The sequence below is a fragment of the Anopheles maculipalpis genome, chromosome 3RL (assembly GCF_943734695.1).
Source record: "Anopheles maculipalpis chromosome 3RL, idAnoMacuDA_375_x, whole genome shotgun sequence".
Taxonomy (NCBI): Eukaryota; Metazoa; Arthropoda; class Insecta; order Diptera; family Culicidae; genus Anopheles; species Anopheles maculipalpis.
The window spans coordinates 27,287,966-27,310,723 of record NC_064872.1 but is presented as its reverse complement, the minus strand read 5'-3'; the positions used below and the strand labels follow the sequence as shown (position 1 = coordinate 27,310,723).

The 22,758-nt window shown below is 45.5% G+C and overlaps 1 protein-coding gene across 2 annotated transcripts in view; it reads right to left on the bottom strand.

Annotated features, from left to right (window-relative positions):
- Nucleotides 1-1,278: 1,278 nt before the first annotated feature.
- Nucleotides 1,279-22,758, bottom strand: part of LOC126563769 (signal-induced proliferation-associated 1-like protein 1) — a 79,240-nt gene continuing 57,760 nt past the window's right edge. For both annotated transcript variants that reach the window (XM_050220494.1, XM_050220496.1), the window contains 2 exons: nt 1,885-6,798; nt 1,279-1,803 (listed from right to left, as the gene is read on the bottom strand). In XM_050220494.1, the coding sequence (XP_050076451.1) occupies nt 1,279-1,803; nt 1,885-6,798 (5,439 nt within the window). The remainder of the gene's footprint in view (nt 1,804-1,884; nt 6,799-22,758) is intronic.

The window sequence follows — 22,758 nt, the reverse complement described above, 5'->3', positions numbered from 1 at the left end:
CAAACTGTTCTTTACAATGTTCATGTTACACACCACAGAGTTGTTTCCTATTATTTCATTCGAAAGAATACCCAAAGTAAGAAATTTCAATTGTCAAACAAGCTTAACTTGATTTTTTTCTTTTTCAGTCTATAAAAGGAGAAAACGAATTAGGTTACAAGTATACATGAATTATTCTTACTTTTGTTTGGTGCACGATTGCTTTTTTTATGGGAAAACAAAGCTTAAATATTATCATAACACAAGAAGAGTGCCTAGCCAAGGAGCACCGGATGAAAATGGATATGTTTAACATGCAAACAACACTGGTTCGGCTTTCGCTTTCTTTTAATGCAGAATTATATGTGCTTGTTATAGGTTTAATACCCAAAGTTCAAAAGAGAGAGAAAGTGTCATTATAAATTAGGATCGAATCGCTAGCTTTCTAAGTTCTATACAATAACACAATTCATACAAAATACCATATATCATATCGATGCGAAAAAAAACCGTTAGCATAATAGAAGTAGAAATAGTAATAGAAGAATTATTAATAGCAGTACTATTAAGAAGAGGCATTTTTGGCATATTATTTGTCCTTATCCGCTTGCTGCATCATGTATGAGCGCGTATGTGCACCAACCAACCTATATTTACGAAAATCGCTACGCCGAATAATACAAAAAACACACGCTTGGCGATTTATAGTGCACTTCACCAGCTACTTCCCATCGCTTGCATGTCCATGTCTGAATATATATGTATAAAGAGAGGTTTTGTATAACGATAACTACTAATTCCTAGCATGTATAATTGGTGTTTGCTGTTGTAATCGCAAGAAGAAAAACACGGTTTCCTCCACTTGGTCACATATTACATTCCCTTACAAAAAGTCCTATAAAGCGGCATTTCTTCTTTTACAACCCATGTATCGATTTTTTCTCTTGCAGAGCAAAAAAGCTTCTCCCAAGTAATAGTGCTGTATAAATGTGTGTGTTTTAAGAATGTTAAACTTTTTTTCTTTTTCCTACTGGTGTTCAATTTATCACTCTAACCTGTCCTAAGTAACATAGATTAAGGGATGTGTGTATCTGTGCTTTAATATATATGAATGTTACATTTGTTTGCGCACACTAACAACACGCTTTATGTACATAATTTTTGGTCATTTATAAAAAAAAACGAATGTCATTGTTTCTCTTCCTTAATTTAGCATCCTTCCCTTTATAAGATGATCACGCTTTGGAAGACACGACAGGTATGTATGTGTCACGTTTTTGGGAGAGTTGTATCCCACATTTACGATTGTCGATCGATCGTTTGGAAAAACCATTCAGTAAACCGACGCAACTGCTGCACCGCTGCCTGGCTTTCATCCTGCAGACGTCTGTTTTCTTCCGTCAATCGTCGTACGGCATGTTCGAGCGAACGTCGGCGCCGTTGTTCGCGCAGTACTCGATCGGAAAGCTGCGTCACCTGGGATTGAAGCTCCGGCAAGCTAGAACTGTTCTGCAGGGCCATTAGAACTTGCTGCTGGGCGGCATTACTACTACCGGTGGAAACTGGAGAAGCCGAACTCGGTGTTGAGGAGGATAGATCCGCTCCACTGCCAATGCTGCTACCGGTACCGCTAACACTGCTACATCCACCAGCACCTCCATTAACTGGACCACCACCACCATTCATGGTGCCATTGTGGGCTGTTTGCTGCTGTTGCTGCTGCTGCAGTTGATGCTGATTATGCACTCCGTTCAACACCTGGCTGATATCATCATAATACACATTGCTTCCTGGATGTTGCGATTTGGCCACAGACTCCGATAACTACAATGAAACAAAATAAAAAAGTTAGTATTCATTCAACCAAAAAAAAAAAAACAACAAAGCATGCACCACATTACTCACTTGTGTCATTGCTTTGGTTGCGGTGTCCACCAGACTGCTCCAATCCATCTCCTTCATGTCCGGCAGTGGAATTTTCCCTCCACCATTCTTCAAGATACCGCCATTAACAAACTGCTGCTGTTGCTGCTTCCTGCTAGGTGACATCTTCAAATGATCCTCATTCATATGATGCTTTCCAAGCAGCTCACTAGCCGGACTGGAGCTATTGGATGTAGTCGACGAAATGACCGTCGCTGGACGAGCGGTTGTAAAGATGACATCTTCCTCACCACCACCATTACTTGGACTGTTCGAACCACCGCCTCCTCCACCACCGCCATTAGCCAACTTAAGTCCGTTTCCATTTGCGGCCGAAAGCTGCTGATTAGAGCCAAGATTAACGCCCTCCCGTGAGCGACTCTTCTGCGGTATCGGTTTCAATCCACCAGCCAGACTGGCAATGTTCCCAAGACTATGACTATTGTGATGTCCTTTCTGCATACGCTCCATGCCGCCCGAGTTGAAGTTATCATCGTTTGCAATATAGTCCGGATTAATCAACTTCATCAGATCTTCCTGCAGTGTACTTCCGGTCGTGTAGTTTACACTATTCCGCTGCGGATGATGTTGTGCTCCACCTTTCAATGCAGCTCCACTGCGTAGCTTTGCCGTTTCTCCAGTTCCATTCGGACGTGGACTATTGTTCCGGCTGCTCGATGCACTACTACCCGAGCAAGTTGCTACACCACCGTTCGCTTTCTTGCCATTGATTCCATATATATTTGTTGTCGTAGCTGAACGGCGTAACTGTGGTGAGTTGTGTCGCGAAAGATCATCCTCTTCCGTGTGATTACTACCAGCACCGGCAGTCATCAGCAGGTGATGATTGGAAAGATTCTTCAACGAACTACTATACAAAGGTTCCGCATGGTTATGTTGCTGTTGTAGTGCTCCGTTTCCTTCTACAGCTCCATTCGCCGAATCAGCTATGATGAGCCGCTTCAACATCGCAATGTTGGCTGAATTATCGCGTCCTACCGATTGACCCGACGATGCTTGACCTCCGCCTCCGTTGCTGCGTGACGGTGACTGTCCACTACTGTCATTGTGCAGAGAAAGTGGCCGTGGACTGGACCCAGCCAGTGGAAGCGAATTGCTCGAAGCGGTCAGCTTTGGATGATGGTAGTTAACACTCGGATCGGAAGCGACCGAAGAAGGACCCACCATTATGGTGGATGCTTCTTGCGGTGGATCAAGCACATCGTACCAACGCTCATCGTTCGACGAGTGTCCACTGGAAGATGACGTCAGTGTGCCCATATCAGGCCCGTTCGGCTGAGCTACTGCAGCTACCTGCTGACCAGTAGCACCGACTGCTGCCGTAAACGATCGACTACTACTTCCCGTTCCATATCCCGAACTATTGCTCGATCGCGGTGGAGAAAAGTTGCGCTCATAGCGACGTCGATGACTGGCAGACGATTGAAGTTGACCACCTGGGATCACTTTCTTGCTGCTGCTGGTACTATTGTTGCCCCCACTTTGTCCGCTAGTAGCATTCTTATTACTGCCACCATCCAGTAGCATATTGTCGTATTCGCTTTCGTAGTTGATCGAATTAAAGCGACAGTTCTGCAGCGTACATCCACGTCTCGGAGTAAAGTCTGCAAACGACTCAATCACCGTCACCGTAACCTGTGCGGAAGTCTTCAGCAGATCAACCATCTGATCGTGTGACAGCGTGGCTACAGCAACCTTGCATATTTCCACCAAACGATATCCCTGTCGCAGTCCAGCGGCCCATGCTTGGCCCGAAATTTCCACCTGCGTCACTACACCGTCCGGCTGCACGTGGAATCCTAGCTGTCCCATCGGATTTCGTCGCAGGCTAAGCTCAAGCGCACCACACCCATTCGTCACGGCACGCAACCGTTCGATCACCTCTAGCTGCTCGTCGCGATCGCCCGTATCGCGCATATTAAGCGTCACACACTCACCCTGATGGTAGTATACACGCAGTGCATTCTGGCTCGTCGACCATCCGAGAATGGCACGGCACGGCGTTACAAAGATAATTTGTCGCGTACACTCCTCAATCAGTACGAAAGTTTCCGCTGAGATGCCCAAGAAACAATCCACATGTGTCGATTGGCCACTATCATGCAGTACCACCTGCCAACAGAAAGCACCCCGTTGTGAAAGATCGCCAGAGAAGCGTGGCTTTGTTGGACGTTCGCGTTTTTTGCTCGGGAAGATTGAAAACCGTTGCCCCGTTTCAACCACCGTTGCCGTGCTGTAGTTGGTAGCCAAATCTTTAAGGTACTCTTGGCGCGTTCGAATTGCCATCATTGCAAACTTTACCGATCGATGTGCCGCATTTTCTGCATTAATCACCTTCGAAAGCAAAAAGTCAGCAAACTGCTTTCCACGCGGGTAATGCGAACCAGCCTTCACAGGCGGACCAAACACCGGCACATCCTTCGAGCGTGATACTGCCACCCGGTACTGGGTATGATCGCTGCAAGGATTAACCGCACGCACAATCACAAACACGTGCTGGAACTGGCTGCGGATGTTTTTCGGTGTGAACGGAAGTGCGCCCGGTTCCTGGAACACGATCGTTACGATGTCATTACCGATGTGACGCTTGCGGAGCAACTGTTGCCGATTGTTCGGAGTGAATGGTAGCATCGTCGACACGTGAAACATCACCTCACAGTCTTGATGTGTCGCATACAGCGAATGCGTCCCTGTCGAGTCCGTCTTATTGTCCAACCCAGCCTTATAGTGCTCGAAGCCTTTCAACCGCACCCGCCGTCCGATGGTATCGAGGAACTCGTTAAACGCCGGACCTGCCTCCTCGTTGTTGTACATATCCTCCTCGGAGGATTGCCCAGCCCGGCAGTACAGGATGCCCACCTTGTACTTGTTGGTGAGTCCTTGCTCGTCCAGCTTCAACAACTGTTGCTCACACTGGGGCGTGCTGACGGCCAATCGCAAGCATCCTATTTGTACTTCCGGCGCAACGTACTCCAGAATCTCTTTGGTATTGGCGTGCTTACCGGCACCGCGTGCATTCGGGATCGAGTCCTCGATAACCGAACCGCGCAACGTTAGCAGCTCCGAGGTGCGCACAATCAACCGGTACAGGTACTGTTCGGCTGGATGCGTCGTCGTTGGCGCTACGTCTGAGCCGTGTAGTGCGAGTGTTTGCACTGGCGTTGGGTTGATCTTTTCTTTCTTGATCGAGATTGCCACCGGCCCGAGATGCTCGTCCATACCGAACCAGTTTTGGTGATCTTGACCGAAGAAGTGCTGTCGGTAGTAGAGTGCACCGTTATCTATCTGTTCGATTGGACGAGGTCCTTTCTGGTACGGGCAGGTGTAGCCTTTCCACAAAGTATCGTTAGCGCCACATTCCAACACAGACACACCGTACGCAAGTGCTGGTCGGTGAATAGCTCGCCGTTGCTGTCCGCTTCCAGCTCCACCGGAGGTTGTCGTCGTTGAAGATGCCATTCTTGTTAGGCTAACTTCACGCTCCTCCTCGCCGCCAATCTCATTTCGGAAGAAGGGACAGTTCTCCAACAGTTCGTTCTGTTGACCATCACCATAGTCTTCGTCTACACTCTCTCCATCGGGTGTAGATGACCGTGTTCCATACGTTGCCGCTGCTGAAGCTCCTGTAGTAGTATTACGGCGGCGCTCCAAAAGAAAACCTCGCAATTTCGCCGCATATCCCAAATTCGCCGTCAACGAACGACAGTCAAAATGAGCAAAAGCTCGTCGTCTCTGTCGTTCCTCAATATCCGCCGAAGATACCGTTGTTGTGGTAGAGGTCGTACTCGCGTTCAATGCAGCACACAGCTGGCTATCATCGAGTGAGGCAGTTGTGGTGGCAGGACCTCCATTTGTCCCTTGTCGCGATTGTTTTCCATTGGCAGAACCATTACTTCCCGCCGCACCAGCTCCGTTACTTGAACCCCATAGCCGGTGGAACTTATTTCTCAACTTTGGACTTGAGTTGCCGCCTCGATCGACCACATCATCACCGGTAAGGGTGATTGGATTCGTAGCTCCAGCCGTTCCTCCATTGGCATGTCCATGCCCTGTGTGATGTTTGTTTAGCGAGTACAGTAGTGAGGACCCATCCAGCCCAAACGGTTGGTACTCTTGTAGCATCGTAAGGAAGCTTTCACCTGCACTCGGAGTTGCACCCTGACCCGGATGGTGATGATGGTGATGTGGATGCCGGTCGGATGAGATCACATCGATTGAACCGTGGCTACCGTACTCGCGCCTTAGATTCGTTCCCCCGCCTGGATGAAGGTGATCCGGTATGCCACCAGCACTACTGTGGTCGTGTATTAGCTCCAGGCTCGAATTGCTTCGATAGAGATGATCGGTGTGTCCGTGAGGGGAAAGTTTGGTCCCGATCACACCATTCCCATTGCCCATCGTTGCCATCTGTCGCTGGACGTAGGAGTATCGCTCGTGAAGCGAATTCCGTGCCAGACCCGCCTCAACACGCGCCCGTCGAACGTTACTTTTGTAGTACTCAACGGCATGCATGGTCCGTTCGCGTGCCGAAGTACGATTCTGGGGTGCACCAGTACCACCGACACCCGGTGCTAGATGATGTGGCGGTGGTGGCCCACCCATTCCGACCCCTGGTGGTGGTGGAGGTGGCCCATGAGGATGATGCATGCCCGATGGGGGCAATTGATGGGGAGCCCCACCAACCAGACGCTGTTGTGGATGAGACTGTTGCTGCTGTTGCTGTTGTTGTTGATGATGTTGACCCATCATGGCGATACCGGCACCGGCAACTACCGGTGTTGGCATCATGTGTGGCAAGCCTGCCGCTGGCCCGCCGTTAATGTGAGGTGGTGGACCTCCGACCTCCGCCAGATTTATCATCCCATTGCTAGAGTCCTGGAGAAAGATAGGAAAGAACAGAAAAATAGTATGTTAGTACAAAATGATCACAAATTTAAATGTGCGCTAATTTCAAAAATTTCAAAATGATATTGTGTGATCTCCATTTGCCTCAAAATCTCTTTATAAAGGCTCTTATAAACTTTGTGCATGATCAGATAGAAAGCTATAAGCGGGATCGATCAATCAACACCACGAAAAACTTCAAACGCGAGTAAATGGACGCTTTGAACGGTTGGCCTAATTATTGGGCAATTGTTTTTGAGTCTTTCAGGGCGCATCCGACGAAATATTGCCGAGGAAGCAGTACGGAAGCAGGACGTAAAAGTGTGACCCGTATAAAACGCTTCGGGGAATGATGTACACGTTGCTGCGATCCACCAAAAATCGCGCACCCGAAAAGCTTAACCTCAAATTAAAAGGCTCTTGAAAGCGTGTACAACCCATTCACTTGCACGTTCCAAAAGTATCAACAAACCGGTAGATGAACCAACAAAAAAAAGAACAACGTTACGCTTACACTCATTACAAAATGAGCTTCATCACCATTGAGGGATGGAAGGTTTGAAGGTTTAATTTCCGGAGGCTACAGTGATCACCCACCGGTGGTGGAGGTGGTGTGTCATTCGTTAGTGCGTGACCCGGAAGTTTAGCCCGTGGAACAAATCGTACCTAAACAGCTTCAGCTTTTGATGGGATGTTTTTTTTTTGAGTAGCGAATCTGCGACGTTATCTGTGCTTCACATGTGTTTGATGATGTATAAATATTTTTCGTGGAGAAAGTTTGTCATGCTGGGAAGTTTCGTTACGTATCATTATCGACGAGAGAGAGTCGCCGATTATCTTTAAAAAAACTGTGATCGTGTAAAAAAAATCGTCTTCATTTTTTATCATTTATCACTAAAAGTGGTTTATTTTAAAACATTTACTTCTATCTAGACATTTTAGGGATATAAAAAGGTACAAACTTATCCCCAATATACTCGTCTGGTGAAACTTTACGATCATGATCGTGTCGACCCCAAAGAGCACCAGTGCACTCGCTGCGTCGTCTGTAATCTAATCTAATTTTATAGCGCATTAACACTTCATTTCAGACATCCCATTCATCGCTAATGAAGCGCTGAGCATCGAAATCGGGCCCGCCACCGGCTCGATGCCAGAATTCGAACGAGCATCAATCATGAAGGCAGGATGATGATTATAAAGGTTCTACTTCCAATTTCCGAAACTCCCGCCATTGAATTCTTCTTCACCACTGGCTGCACAGCATCATGTTTGCTTGGTTTCGTTGATTCTTTGGAAAGTTCTTCGAGCAAGGGAACCATAAAGGGAACCATAGGAGAATCGTCCATCGTCGCCTTCTCGAGACAAAAAAAACACAATGCTGCAATTGGACTCAATCATGTCTATTTGTGATGGATCTAACTTTTTTGTTTTATTTTTCTTCTCTTCAATCATGCTCTTTCTGTCTATTCTTGTGCTGCACACGCGAGTTAAGGTGCAGCACACAAGGGGCGAGCGACTTTATAACAGACGAGAATAGCCCTCACAGCGTTGAAGATTTGTGTGATCCTTTTGATTCTTTTCCCGGCATGCAACAGCTGCATCACGTGCGCCGCCATGTTAGAAGGGAAGTGCATGAAGAGAAATAGAAACTTGCCGTGGAAGTAAACTACACCCAAACATACACAAATCGATACACGATCAATCGATTTGATGTGGTGTCTGGGGATTTTTTCCTGTTTTCTGGTTAAGACGACGACGCTTTCCCTTCGACGGGACTACGATCGATGCTTACCAAGCTGGAGTCAAGATCCTTTTGTTTTTTCACTTCCGAGACATCAGAATCAGAATTTCTGTGTTTCAAGGTGTATGCGCGTATGGTTTCTTTGTGAGTTGGTGCAATTACTCGATCGAATTTACCAATTAAACTGTCGATCTATGGTCAATCACTAAGTGAACGATAGAGTTAATTCTTTGGACTACATTGAAGAATTAAGTGCAATTCCCAATAGCTTTTGTGTCCTCGGGTTTCAATCGCGGTTCAAATATTGCTCTTGTTCCAACCGGAAAGTTCTTCGTTGCTGGTTCTCGTGTCAATCACGTACAGTCACAAATAAACGTCCGGAAACGGGCGGCCTATCGTTGCAGTTAGTTCTATGCTCTGCAGCTAGAAACGTGTGTAACGGGGCTTCTTCTTTTAAAGCATAAACCTTATCCGAAGTGTACATAGAACCACAACACACCGATACCGTTTTTTTTTTTTTTGACTTACTTCGTCTGGCAGGCCACGAGTTGCATCCCGCCGGTGGTGTATGTATGTCTGTACAGTACACACAAACAAAGAGACCTTAAACTTGGTGGTACGCGAGTACATAAACGGGTCAGCAAACAAGCCGCCCCATGGAGAAGAAAACCGGCTTACCAGAAAGTCAACTTCTTCAACACGGGAGGTGATGGTGCGAAGACGAAAGTAGGAAAACGTGTTTAACTCGCGCGTAAATACACCGGGACAGAACGCGCCAAAAAGTGTCTTGCCTGCTCTCCGGCAAGACTTATTGCGGTCCAGAGCAAGTTGGACGAGCCGAGCACGAGCAACGTGTGCGTTGACGATGATCTTTGTAAGGTCTGTAAGACAACCTATCCATCAACCGGTTCTTTGCCAACCCCATCGTGGTGCATCCCAACTTGCATTACAAATGCATAGGCGACTAACACTACCACACGATCTTTCGAGCCATTGCCTCTCTTATTATGGAACTTTGGTTCCATGGTTTGATGAAGAGAAAAAAAAAACGTAAACAAACCGTCTTCTTCCCCGAACGGTTATGGTGCATACACCGGTGGACAAATGCTAGAAGGCTTGTGATGACAAAAGGCCTCTATACTGACGTACTGTGGTAACCACTAATATGAAAAGCCGACTCTTCACCACCACCTCCATTTGGGAATATTGTATCATCAGCTCTATCACCACAACGCACTGCAGCACGCACTTTTTTCTTCCTGCTTCTTATGAATTTGCACAACACACTCTGTTTGTCCCTTCTTTGGAGCTTCGAGCATTGCCGGCAGCTTCAGCCTACCTTCCTAGAAACACCATCCTTCAACGACACGATATGTTGTTGTTTGCAATACACGACCAGCGTATGTGGTTAGCTTCATCTCTCTTACGCCATAGCCAACCTCTTTTGCTACATGTGGAGACGAGCAACATGTTTCATATTGCGTGTAACCCTTCGTACTGCCTCTTTAGTCTTCCTTAAACCCTTCGACACAGACCATCGACAACAATTACGAGCCGTTTATGGCATCATATCATGTGCGTATGGATCCACCACGATATGATGATGGCCATGTTCGTGTACGGTTGGTCAGTCATTGTGTGCATGTGGTTTACCCTGAAACCATATGACTGATGTTGGAAAACCATACGTTTCTCGGAGTTGAGACCTTTTGCCTTATCAGAGAGCCGGTACATAATCGGTCTGATTTAATCGTCGATGAAACGATTTACGATCATTAGCCCAGCTCGGTGTGTAACTGTGTAACCATTCCTACGTAGAATGGATTCCTCCATTATGCTCAAGCAAGATCTCCATTTTTGCAGTTGCAAACAAAGCGGATTGACCATATTGGTGAGCCTTAATGATAAATAAAGCATATCAAGTTGTATGAGGTACCGTTTTGCACTCCAGCCTAGATTGCACACAGGAAGTTAATCCTTCCCGGAAGAATTCATCAACTTTATTTATACAAAACCCGACGTAAAAAAGGAACTGCGTTACTTATCACCAATGATCCCTATGGCGGTAAACAAGTTGGCAAGTAGTGAGTGCGCAGCAAACAGTCTTCCCGAACGTCCACAGAGATCTTCATGATCCCTCAAAGAGATCATCTCCACAAGTGACACTAACGGGCTAAAAAAGGCAAATAGACGATCTGTGCCACAATTGCCACTATTGTGTAAGAACGATCTCAAAAGAAGAAAAAAAACATCTACTACGGAAATGGTACTGATTATGTTTACATCTTGAAGACTTCCTTCATCCATCAGTGTGTGGTCGCTCGATGTCCATGTGCCTGCATCATGGACGGATCATCGTTACTCTTATCCATTCTACGATTGCTCTCACTCTTTCCTTCTTATATCTCTACATACGGGTGGTCTCATGTGTATAATGGAGAGTAATTTGTGATATGATAATATTATGTCCCTCTTTGGGTGAAGAATCTCAAACAGTAGATAGACACGGCTGCATCACACACGGCTAGAGTGAGCAGTGACTTCCCAAAACTTCCCGGACGGATAACTAGGCGGCGGAGTCTGTTCAAAGATCAGCATAATGTAATGCATATCATGAAGTAACGAATCACACTTCTCATGCATCCCACTCTCATACCTCAGTGGAGCAGTAAATAAATAAAGTCACACACACTCCGGACCCATCGTCCCCTTTGCTCTCCAACGGATATCTTCACCTCCCGGTGTGAACGATGTCTGATCCCTCATTCCGATAGACGGGTTTCTGTCAGGGAACATGTGTGGTGGTGTGTATCGGAACCGTATCAGAGCAGTGTTCAGATGCGCGAGCGGATGAGAATAGAACACAAGTGGTCTGTTCTGTGTTCAGTGACGTGTATGGTATGGTGGAACGAAACCTGCCATCCAGTGCATCTCTCGCGCGCGCACAACTGCAATAGTATCAGTTACCAGAGCTCTGAGCAAGTCAGACACACATCATGGCACAGTGCTTCCGAGATGTTCTAGATAGTGTTGCAACCGGGGTTAGGAGTGCGCACATGGCGCACTTGTGCACTTCATAAATATGCAACCACTCACTGCAGCTCAGCTTGTACATTGTACCGTCTCCTTCTCTCTTTCTCTCTATCTGTTTGTAAAAAAACCGCACACAAGAATTGCAAAACAAAAACGCTGCTGTGTGCAGCAACGAGAATTTTATGACATCGTTCTACCCAGTGCTGCAGCAAAAGGAAAACAGGTATAAATTACCGTATAGCAGGCACACCACGTTATATAGGTTCCCCCTTTTTTTTTTTAGTGGCTACCGCAACACCACATGCAACAACCCATATCGGGGTGGAATTGAATAATCTCATTATGGTAGCGTCACGGTTTCGGTTTGCCTTCAAATAAAATTAAAAATAGTCACCCGTCAACCTACGCCACCGGGGTGTGAGAACGTTGCGGCTAGCCTCGGGGTAGAATTTAGCCAAAAAGATGCAAGTTAATTCCCGGCTTGGCTGTGTAGTGTTTGTAAGTTATCCCTGTGGCCTAGTTCCCAGTTCCCGGGGCGTTTCAGCTGATCAGCCACAACGCGCGAATGCGATTTGCGTCGGTGGGTATTTATACGATGTCCAGTTGTCCCCCACGTTTTGGAAGTGGGGAGTTGTCCCCCGATCTAAACGGCGGCCATCTTTGTATTCTAACCGTTGCCGACTTTGGCGATGTGTTGGCGTTACCTCAAGGGAAGAGGAACTAAGCCGTTGACATGGTCACCGCTTAATTTTAATTACCGTTTCTAGCGAGTAGTGAGCAGCACCATATGAAAGCCCTGCCGCTTGTTCTCCTACCTTTAAACATCGAGAAATTACTGAGTGATGTTGATTCCTCAAAAACAATCCTGTTTCTTTGTGATATTTTGCCGAGCAAAAGATAAATTCTTCATCTCAAACCGATCTAGACACACACACGATCATCACTGGAAAGCGAATAAACAACTCACCATTCCAACCGGTCCCACTTCAAAACGGAACCCGCTTCCAAAGAGTTGTGTGCTCCAGAAAGACCACTGTTCCAGAATTTCTTCATTTTCTGCCGGAGCTTAGTGTCTGGCGCCAACGCTAGTTTTTGTGTGTGTTGTTTTGCGAAAAAAAACACCGCGTACAAATATAAGGACAACGACCTTACCAACCCAAAGTCTCCTAAGTCTTATGTAGGCGTCGCCGTCAGTAGCCGTCCCATTAATATCTCTCCAACCGCGCACTCTAGTGGTGGCGATGATCGCGAATCGGCCAACTCTTAATAATTGCGCCCTGACCCCATATGCATGCAGAACAAAGCACATAGATGAACGAGAACTACACGAGAAAGATCAGCTACCATATTACTTTCATCAGACGCAGTGCATTACACGTAGTCACTTAGGTCGAGAATGAGAGCGACGCCGTGTTTACATTCTAACTTGCTTTTTTCCATTAGCGGCTGATGGAAGGCTTCACACATAAACAACCTCGCACAAACAGTTCAACTCCTCATTGAAGCAATTCAAATATTAAACTGCTACGGCGGTGGCACATAACAACGAACCGGAATCGTACATCTTTATTTGTGAGCAATTTGTCCCTTCTTTAGAGGCATCACACTCACATGAAATGCTCGGCACGGACAAAACGATGCGGAAGACTTATGAGACCTAGAGCATTGCGGTCTCAACAAACAAAGCATTCACTATTGACACGATCGGAAATTGCGGACGAATCGAACGACTCAAAAGATCGAAAGAATGTCAATAGTCGTTTACGAGTAGAATACAAAAAACTCGCTTCAATAGTGTACATTCTTTGCATTCTTCTCACCGTTGATTACCTAGAGACATTGGTGAGTTACCCTGACGCCTTGGGAATGACGCAAACCATTTGACTTGGAACATTAATTGACACAGGGCGACAGTAACTCTCGATAACGGTATTACTCTCCCTCCTACATAAACCGTGCTTTGTTTGCTGCGCTTCGAAACATCACACGCTAGCGCTATCCCCTACTAACGCGAACTATGTTTAAGCTGTTGACTAAGACAATTAGAAAAAGAGTAATGTTGCAAAATGGAATGTGTATGTTTGTGTGTGTGTGCTGCTATTCCCTGCCTACCAAAACATTACGGTACAGACCGGAACACAGAATCGAGCAGGTTTCGAAATTGGATATCATGCACAGGTCAAGCCGTTGGACCGTCACCGTGTACAGAAGCTTACGCAACGCTCAATAAGGACGATCAAAAGCGGGCGCGCCCAACCCCAAACGAGGCGAGGGCAATAAAATAGAGAAACGGCCGCTTCAACCCACCCAACGCTCACCATTGTGTCTCCATATCGCCGGGATAGTGTTGGAATGTTCCACCTGTCGCCGGTGATTCTCGACAGCGGAAGACGTAGAAGTTATTGGCGTACAGATTTTGCCACCTGAAGCGCGTCTCGAGTGTCATCGTGGACTTCGTGGTGTTCGGGGTGAGTCTGCCGATCATCAGCAGAAAGAAGCGCGTCATGGTTCAGAGCGCAATATTGCAGCGTTGCGTGTCATGTAGTACGGGTGGATTTACGCTGTCATTTAATTTGCTGCCCGCCCCACAGACAAGCAACAGTGGTAGACCGGAACTCGCAGACACGGGTAGCATGCTCTGTCCGGGAGATCTTAACAAGGCTTTTTCGCAACAGGAATGCAATTTAATATTTCGAAACACTGTTTCAGTCAGCCATATGCTGAAGGGGTTTCCTAGAACGCATTCCTTCCCTTGACCACTGAGGCAAACGCAGCTAAGCATGAACCAAGGTTTGATAATCTCCGAGAGTCACGTCCCGAGGGGGTTTTCTCCACTGTCTCCTTCTCGTAATCCCCATTTCGTATGCAAATATCAGACTCGGTTTCAATCAGTTCTGGAGGAAAAGAATAATGTGAACAAGCGTGGAAGGAAGATTGTCTGTGAAACATCGCCAGCAGCGGCGAGGCAGGAACGCGAGACCGCGTGACGAAAGCGTTTGAATAATTCATCCAAGTGTCGACATAATGAGTCGATTGTTTTGGAAGCGCGAGACCCAGTAGAGCTGGCGAAAAGGAATGTGTTCCTCAAGTGATCTCTGGTGGCCACCACGCATATGAAGAATGTTCTTCAGTTGTCTCCAGTGTGTGGTTGTTGTTTTCACTTCTTCCTAACCATAAAATGAAGACAGAACTCCTCCAGTCAAGAATGAATTCCGATTGTGGAGTTTTAAGTGTTGGAACGAAAATCTGCTGTCCATCTCTTGCCTCTGGTTCAATTTTAAACGAAAGCCATTACTCACTGTACCGCAACAGTGCTTTCCATTTGCGGGCAATTCTCTAACATTTTGACAAAGACGATCATATCGACACCTTATGGTGATGTTTAACAGCCCACTTTTTTACGCTTTTAAACGATTTTACAGATATTGATGAATGTTTTGGCTGTGTGATTCTTTCACCATTCTGAACAGCATCGCAACCACCTACACGAACCACATCTAAGTGATTGAATTATGAGTCATTTTATGGTTATGGTTATTGTGTCTCGGGCGAAAGATGAGATGATTTATGTATGATGAGGTGTATATAGAAAGCTAGAACGATAGAACATTACGACGGTAACTAACACCTCAGGAAAAACCCAAGATAATCGATTCCAAAGAAACAAAGGAACCTCTTGCTTTATGCCCGAGTTAATCTTCCTGGACGTGAGACACAATCAAAACTCGAGTACGCTTTATCGAATAAAACCTGCAACTGAACTTTCCGCGTGCGCCATTATTCCAGGTCGAAGAACATTTACCAAATAGGGCTACAGGAAGCAAAGTGTTCGCTTGATCATCAAATCGAAACGTACGTGATACGAAGACGTACATGCATGTGCCCCCTGGCTGCTAATGATCGTGACTGTAACGACCAGACCTTGATGTCTGGGCTCAGATGACGCGTGCTGAGTGTTTATTTTTGCTGAAAACGTCAAGTAATTTCTGTGTTATATGCTGGAACTCATCAACTCGCAACCAGCTGTAGCACAAAACACAGTGCTTTCTCGCCCTTTGGACATACTTCTGAATCGCTGTGCGCGAATGACTCTAGTATGCGAATGTCTCTTCCTGCTAGACCTAGAATTTCTGGATCTTCACAGTACCGGGGCGAACGGAGATCCGCAAGCGCAATTGATGTCAATTGCAGTCAATTGGTGGAAGATTTCTCACTGTCAAACCAAATTGAGATATTCAATTTACACATCGCTGTCTCCGTCTCCTACGGCATCTAGTTCCAATTCTCCCTAACTTAATCAAATTGTCAAATGCGCTCGAGTCGTGACATTTAAGAGTGACTGATTCGTCCATTACCCTCAGTGGATGATCAAACTTTTCTTCGCATCAACAACACTTTAAAGCATTCTGTTCTCAACCAGATCGATTTGTTATTAGGCCTTCCAAGTTTGGAGAGTAGGCGTCGACCATCCCATCATTTCCCGATCATTCTTTACACAAAAGAAAATCTTCCCCAATCGGTCAAATCACCGGTCTCGTCGTCTTTAAGGGTGAGAAGTGGAAGCAATAACAGGGCGATAATTTACATTGCACAACTCACACGGTCCTCTGAGAGACTAACAGAAAGCGAGCAAGACAACAGAATAAAACCCTGACCTGGACTAAACAGCAGCCGCCCAGCCAAGAATGCCGCCCCGGAAACGCGTCGCAAACCACGACCTTCGCACACACAAACTCCGACGGGGTCATTATCGGGTCGCGTGGGTCGGCACATTTTATTTTACTTCATTTTATTCTACTGCCCAACCTTAATTCTGTATCAGATCGATTTCTATGTAGGCAACGTCTAACACACTTACTCTTGGAAGGATAAAAAAAAACGAAACACAAAAAAGGTCGCCGATCATAATTTACGATCGTCTCACGCATGCGGTAAAGAAAGAGCAGGTCCCGGATCCCTGATGAGTGTGTTGTGCGTCCTGGGATGGAAGGCAGGCAAATAAAAAAGGAAACTTCACTTCTTCACCAGACAGTTTTCAAAGAGGAACGTAAACAACAACAACAAAAAACTAGATCAAGTTCTAATGTACCTCTCTGTTCTGCCTTCCCGCAGCTATATCCTAACCTCTATTCGAGATTTGTTTTATCCTTACCCAATGTCTTGCTCGAACATGATGTGGAAACAAAATTAAAGAGACCCTTTAAATTAAAATGGACACTCTATCGCTGTGAACATCCCTCCAACGTTCTACACAACCAGATATTGGATCAACATAATTTAATTTCATTATTTTTAAGTTTTACTGATACAACAAAACGAAAAAAAGGTGCCCCACATTCTATCGGAACAGGAGGAACAGAATAGCCGGCATCTTGAAGAGGTTATTAAATTAGTCTTATCAGAACTTATACGACTTTAATGGCAGCGGATACGCCCACGGTACCACACGGATGGGAACCTGTTTCTTTCCCGGCGACCAGTGACACTGGAAGAAAGAAACTCCAGTACGAGAAATCATCTAATGATGCTCCGCTTATGAATGAACCCCGTTGACAGACAGGACAAACATGAATTCCATCCCATAAAAAAAAACATGCTTAGCCTTGTGTTTACTCAAGTGTTAGGTCGTCCAAGATCAAGCAACTGTTCCCGAAGCCATACTTGCATACACCGTTTCGGAGATGACTTCACAGAATCACTACAAACTTGATGGGAACTTCGACAAGCTTAAGTCTGTCATTGTCCGGAGTGCTATTAGAATAGCTAGGCTTCTTGTTTCCCAAGGTAGATCCAGCAATTCGAGCTAACTGTATTAGGTAAACTCTAAGACTCCAACAGCAAGATCACTCAAGTCTAATTTGATTATTAATGCGTTTTCTATTCCTTTCACCCGGATAAAACCTTCTTTTTGGATGAAGCAGTAGGAAGAATATGCGCAAACATTCAGCGCCTAAATTTGCTTCCCTAATGATCGGGCACTTCCTTTTCTGCGCTCGGTCTAGAATCCATAATTTCAGACCAATAGCACAGCTCGCGATCGTGAGCCTATTCGTAACGCCAAGGGGAACAATACTGACAGTACTCACTGCTTCCCGAATATAGTGCATATACCTCTCTTTACACACGCAAGAACTAGTCAACAAGAGTGGATTTTTGTTTGGCGTTCATTTCAATGTCCGGAAAATATTCCCAGCGCTTTAGCACAATTTAAACCTAAGCATCAGAGCGCACATAATTTGGTCTGTTTGTTTGTCTATCGGGGTTCCTTCCCCTCTGTAATGCGTAAATTTACTCCTCTTCAAACGATTGTTAATTCTGTTTGTTTATCTGGTTTTCCTCTGGAGAGGCTTTTTCCGAAATTTGCCATGGCACGAACCACATCGCCCATTAGCCAATTTTCACCTGTTAAGAACAGCGCAGAAACTGCTTGAAAGATGAAGGGAGAAGCAGGAAGAGAACATAAAAATTCTTGAAAAATCTACATTTCGATTGCGGAACAAAAACCCACTTGTACGCCACTCCACGGCGTCTTTAAGACGCGTTTATAAATCGGACCAGACAGACAGAGCAGGCCTTCTATAGGGGCGAAAAAAAAAATAATCGCATTCGTCACGGGCGCGATACCTCAAGAACTTGAGGTAGAGCTACAAACAGAAAACAGCGGAAAGAATCAATTTCCCTTTCGTATCATCTCAAGACGGCGGTGTTGGATGCTGTACGGTTACGAGGTAGCGACTTCTACCTACCAACGCTACTACTGCGCTCCCTTTACAATCTTTTCCCCCAGCTTAGCCCAATAATTGTGCCTCATGCTCACTGTGTGCTTCTCTGAGCTTCCCAATTCTATCTCTTTTTTCGTAACCTCCCAGGAAATCGATGCCTAATTAACTCGTTCTGTTCGAGTTCGATTCACCGATCATTCATCCGACCAAACACCGCCACAGACCGGAAAGATTAAATTATCCGATATATCCCGCCCCAAGGGGTGGGAACTTGAACTCCCGAGCAACCGCATACAACCTTACGGATTCTGCGCGGCCGAAAACAACTGTTAGCTGAGCAACTCGTAAGTGATCGATTGTATCGAGCACAATCGCAAAACGAATCTGACTGCTGCTTCGACCCTAAATAATATACGTTCGAGGCCTAGGTTAAACAATGATATGAAACACCGAGAAGAATATTATAGATAACATCTATTACCACTTGTTATTAAATAAACACGGCTATTAGAAGACACGTGCCGCCATATGGAACGAGTTACAGTGAGTCACCTGGAGATCGACACGTTGTCATACCATGGCCGCTGAAATTGATCGTGTGACATAATATCGTAGCTATACGGGAAGCTCTCGACGACTATCATTCTACCATACAGCGATGTAAAACAGTGATGTCTCATCATAAAGTTAATAGATGATTCGTCGTGACCGAGGAAACCTTCTCAGTGTCCCATCAGGTTGTAATTATCGGTAGTCAAGCTTTGCTGAGGCGATGATTAGTTTATTAGTTTTAAGAAATAATTACTCCACGGTCAGTGTCTTTGTTTGTCAATTTTTCGTTCGTTTTCAATGGATGATGATTTGTACCTTCACAAATCAACCAAAAAAGGAACCAATTAGTTGATGGAGGCGCAGGTGTACCTTCGCCATTGTAGATTTCCCACCGCTCTACTGTCTGTTCCTCCAGCTCGAGGTGGATAACTTGTCATTCATTTTAATTGCCTCGCTGTACGGGAAAAAAACGAAGGGCAGTACAGTATTTTCCGGATGACGCGTTCAAGTATCACTAAATGATTCTTACCGTTAGGAGGTTTGAGGAACGACATGAACGCACAATTAGTTCAAAAACTTCGCCAGCAAACGTTCAACTTCAATCACGACTTGATTGACTCCTCAACATGAATTCGGTCTTGCCAAGGAACGGATCGGAGGGTAAATATGCCATAACTTCTACCTCACCCTTAAGCAATCCTTAATACCGAACTTCGATTGCTTGTAATGGGCCACTGTGCAAGCTGCAATACGTATTTTAAAGCATTTTACCTGCATTCCTTCAGCGCTGGCCGGATTTAAACGAATTCACACCGGAAGGCATTTTGCAGCACGAAAACAGGGAAAGAGAAAGAGGAAAAGAACCACAAAAAAAAAAGCAAACCCAGTGCGCGTGTCTTTTTAAATGAAGTTTGTGTTTGTCTTCGCCTTTGGACACTTTTCCTCCCGGGCACTCCCGGACAACTACTCACCCCGGTTCCGAAAGAGAACTCACGATTCCCAATCAAATGGCTAAAAATCTTCCATCACCTTAGGGACATACGCTCTTGAAAGCTTCAGGGGTGCTATGGTTTCGTGACGGCATGACTAAAGCATCAAGCCACGGCTGAGATCCCTCAACCAAACGACGGGAGATCGAGTAACATACTTAAGTGAGCCCAATTTCGCAACCACCGCAAATGGGCTTTAAATAAAATGTTTTAAACGGTACTAAATTCTACTTTTTCCCCAAGTCTTCTTTGCTTTCAATGCAAACCACACCATTCCGTGATGTGCGCCCGATGGATGGATCGCGACTACGAAATGCGCAAATGCAAAAACGAAATACTGGAGCACGACTCGCAAAGTCGTTGGAAAGGAAAGCTTTTGCGCGGGAAGATAATATGCTAAGTAAAATCGATGTGTGCACAACCAACCGGACGGCTGAATATGGCAATTGTGGAATATTATGCTCATTGCCAAATCGAACTCAACCCTAAAAAGCAGTGTGTTTGAAGGAACTCTCCAAACCTCCAAGACTTACGGAGTACAGAATGTGAGACATAAGGTGATCTTTGGATCAAATGTCAGACAACATTCGTGAGTGGCGTTTAACTTCACTCCCAGGAAACATACTCGCCAAGTCTGTTGGTGCGGTGGAAAAATAATGTTCTCGCTTTTCCTTCCCTTACCTTGCCGCTTTCCCTTCGCATATTCCCTCCCTACCGGTTTCCGTTCTGGTCAGAATGTATTCTAGATTCGCCAGCGAAATAGAGTGAGCTCTGGGCCTCCGCCGGGGCCTACATTAGTTTAATGTCTGTGCCTTCCGCTTTTATATTTTCGATCGCCGGCAGAACGAGTAAAACGTCCCGTCCCGCGGGACTGAGCGCGGGACTCGGGAAACTAGCTGTAGTCTACTGGCCCTGAAGTTCTCGTCGGGTTCGCCGAGGTTCAGATACGGCTCCCGCCAGGCGGATGAAGCCGTCAATCTTCTCCCGAACCAAGCAGCAGGGCAGTTGTAGTTTTTCTGTTGTTTTAATTTTGTGTAAATGTATTTCATCGTTTACGCATTTTAATTTCATTCGCTTTTCGCTGCGTTTCCGCCACCGTAGCTACTCTGTGCGGATTGTGTTGCCCCACGACGGAGTTACTACTGCTTCACGGTTGTGGCACACATAAAGAAGCTCGCGTAAAGATAGCCGAGCTTTTGGAAAGGTTTCTGGAGAAGGAAGGGCTGAAGAATGGGAATTTAGAATGGGGCCTGGAATATATTGCGCTTAGGCTCACGTAAGAGCTGAGCATTGGAGAGGGCATGACCTTTGGTTTTGTTGCGGTTGAATTTTTCTTTGTCTTGTTGAAGGTTTCAATTGGGTAATCTGGCCGCCACATAAGCGCAGCAAAAAGCTAGCGTAACGTAGAACGAGAATATGATGATGGTGGAGACACATTTGAGTATCTTTGCGCCACATCTCAACTCCGTAAATATTTAATACCTCATTCTGACATTTTGACAAAGTATGAATGGATTATTATTTACTACAAGCACTAATATGCCTGGGACAATTTTGTACTACCTCAGTTATACGACCGGTAGAAAATTAAAATGGACGAACCGAAAAGGCGCACACCTTTTACTGCGCAACACATAACTTTGGACATTAAAAGCTTATGTCAGTCAGAAGGTGTGCGCAGTGTCAAACGTATAATTTATGACGAAACAATACAAGCCCAATTGTTAACTGTTATGTGCATTCTTAAACGCCAGTCTGCTGCTGATAGCTTTATAAAGTGTGACGTTTAATACTACCTTAATCCATGTGAGTGAGTGCTACAATTTAAAGGGCCTATCATCATCATCATCATCGCCATCGCCATCGGCAGTAAGTTTATGTCTTCTTTTTTATTGTAAGCCCCAAAGACATCTTTCACTTCTAAACCTCATCTTCATAATTTATTACCCACAGTTCTCAGCTTCCTTTGGTTTCCTTGCCTTTCACTTCCGGTTTGCAAATTTGATGGCAAATAAAACAGCAACAAAATGCTCCAACTGTATTCTGATTCAGAAAAAAGCCAAAATGAATATCCAAAATGTGCGTCACAAGACGCGGCGTCTTCGGTGCTCCAGTTCGTGGTTTGCATCTTGACAGGAAGCGGCAAACCGGGAAAAGGCTCCCGAATATGCCGGCTTTTGGACAGGTTTTCTACACCAGCAACCGCAGTTACTCTTCCTCACAGCAGGAAAGATCCACCAGGAGTTTTAATCACGGTGGTAATAAACTTTCCTGCCAGGGTTCAGTTTTCAATGAAGTTTCTTCTCGTTGCCGCAAGTGATGCTACTTTCTGCTATTCTTTTTCAACGTTGTCCCTCTCTCGTGTAGCATCAAGTTTCTTTTAAAAAACTCTCGTTCGAAAAAAAAATCCTCTTGCAGCGGTTTTTTACTCCGCTTCCTGATACAGAAGCACACTCCCTGTCCCTGGTGTATACACCACAAACGCATCAGAACCCATCGTGCTGTTGATGAATTAAACAGAAGAAGAAAAACATCTCACATACACACGCACCGAATCCCTTCAAACCATTCGAGAGGGAAGCAAGAATTGAAGAGATAAAAAAAAAGACCACATTACTACTTGAAATCGATAACCGATGTTTCTCGACGTGTCTCTCGCACTCGTCCTGCAGCATTCGTGTCAAGTCCTCCGTGTTCCGTGGACAACCATTTTTGTAGCTTGTTTTCTGGACAGAGAATAAACCATGATCATGATGACGAAAACGTTGAGTAAGGTAAGAAAAAAAAGGTTTCATCCCATTCTGGCCCGCATCTTCTGGTTCTCTGAGCAAAGTACCTGGATGGTGAGGCTTGCCAACATCTTGGTAATATCCTGTGTGTGATGGTGGGTTCTCTCGGTTCTTCTCTTTCC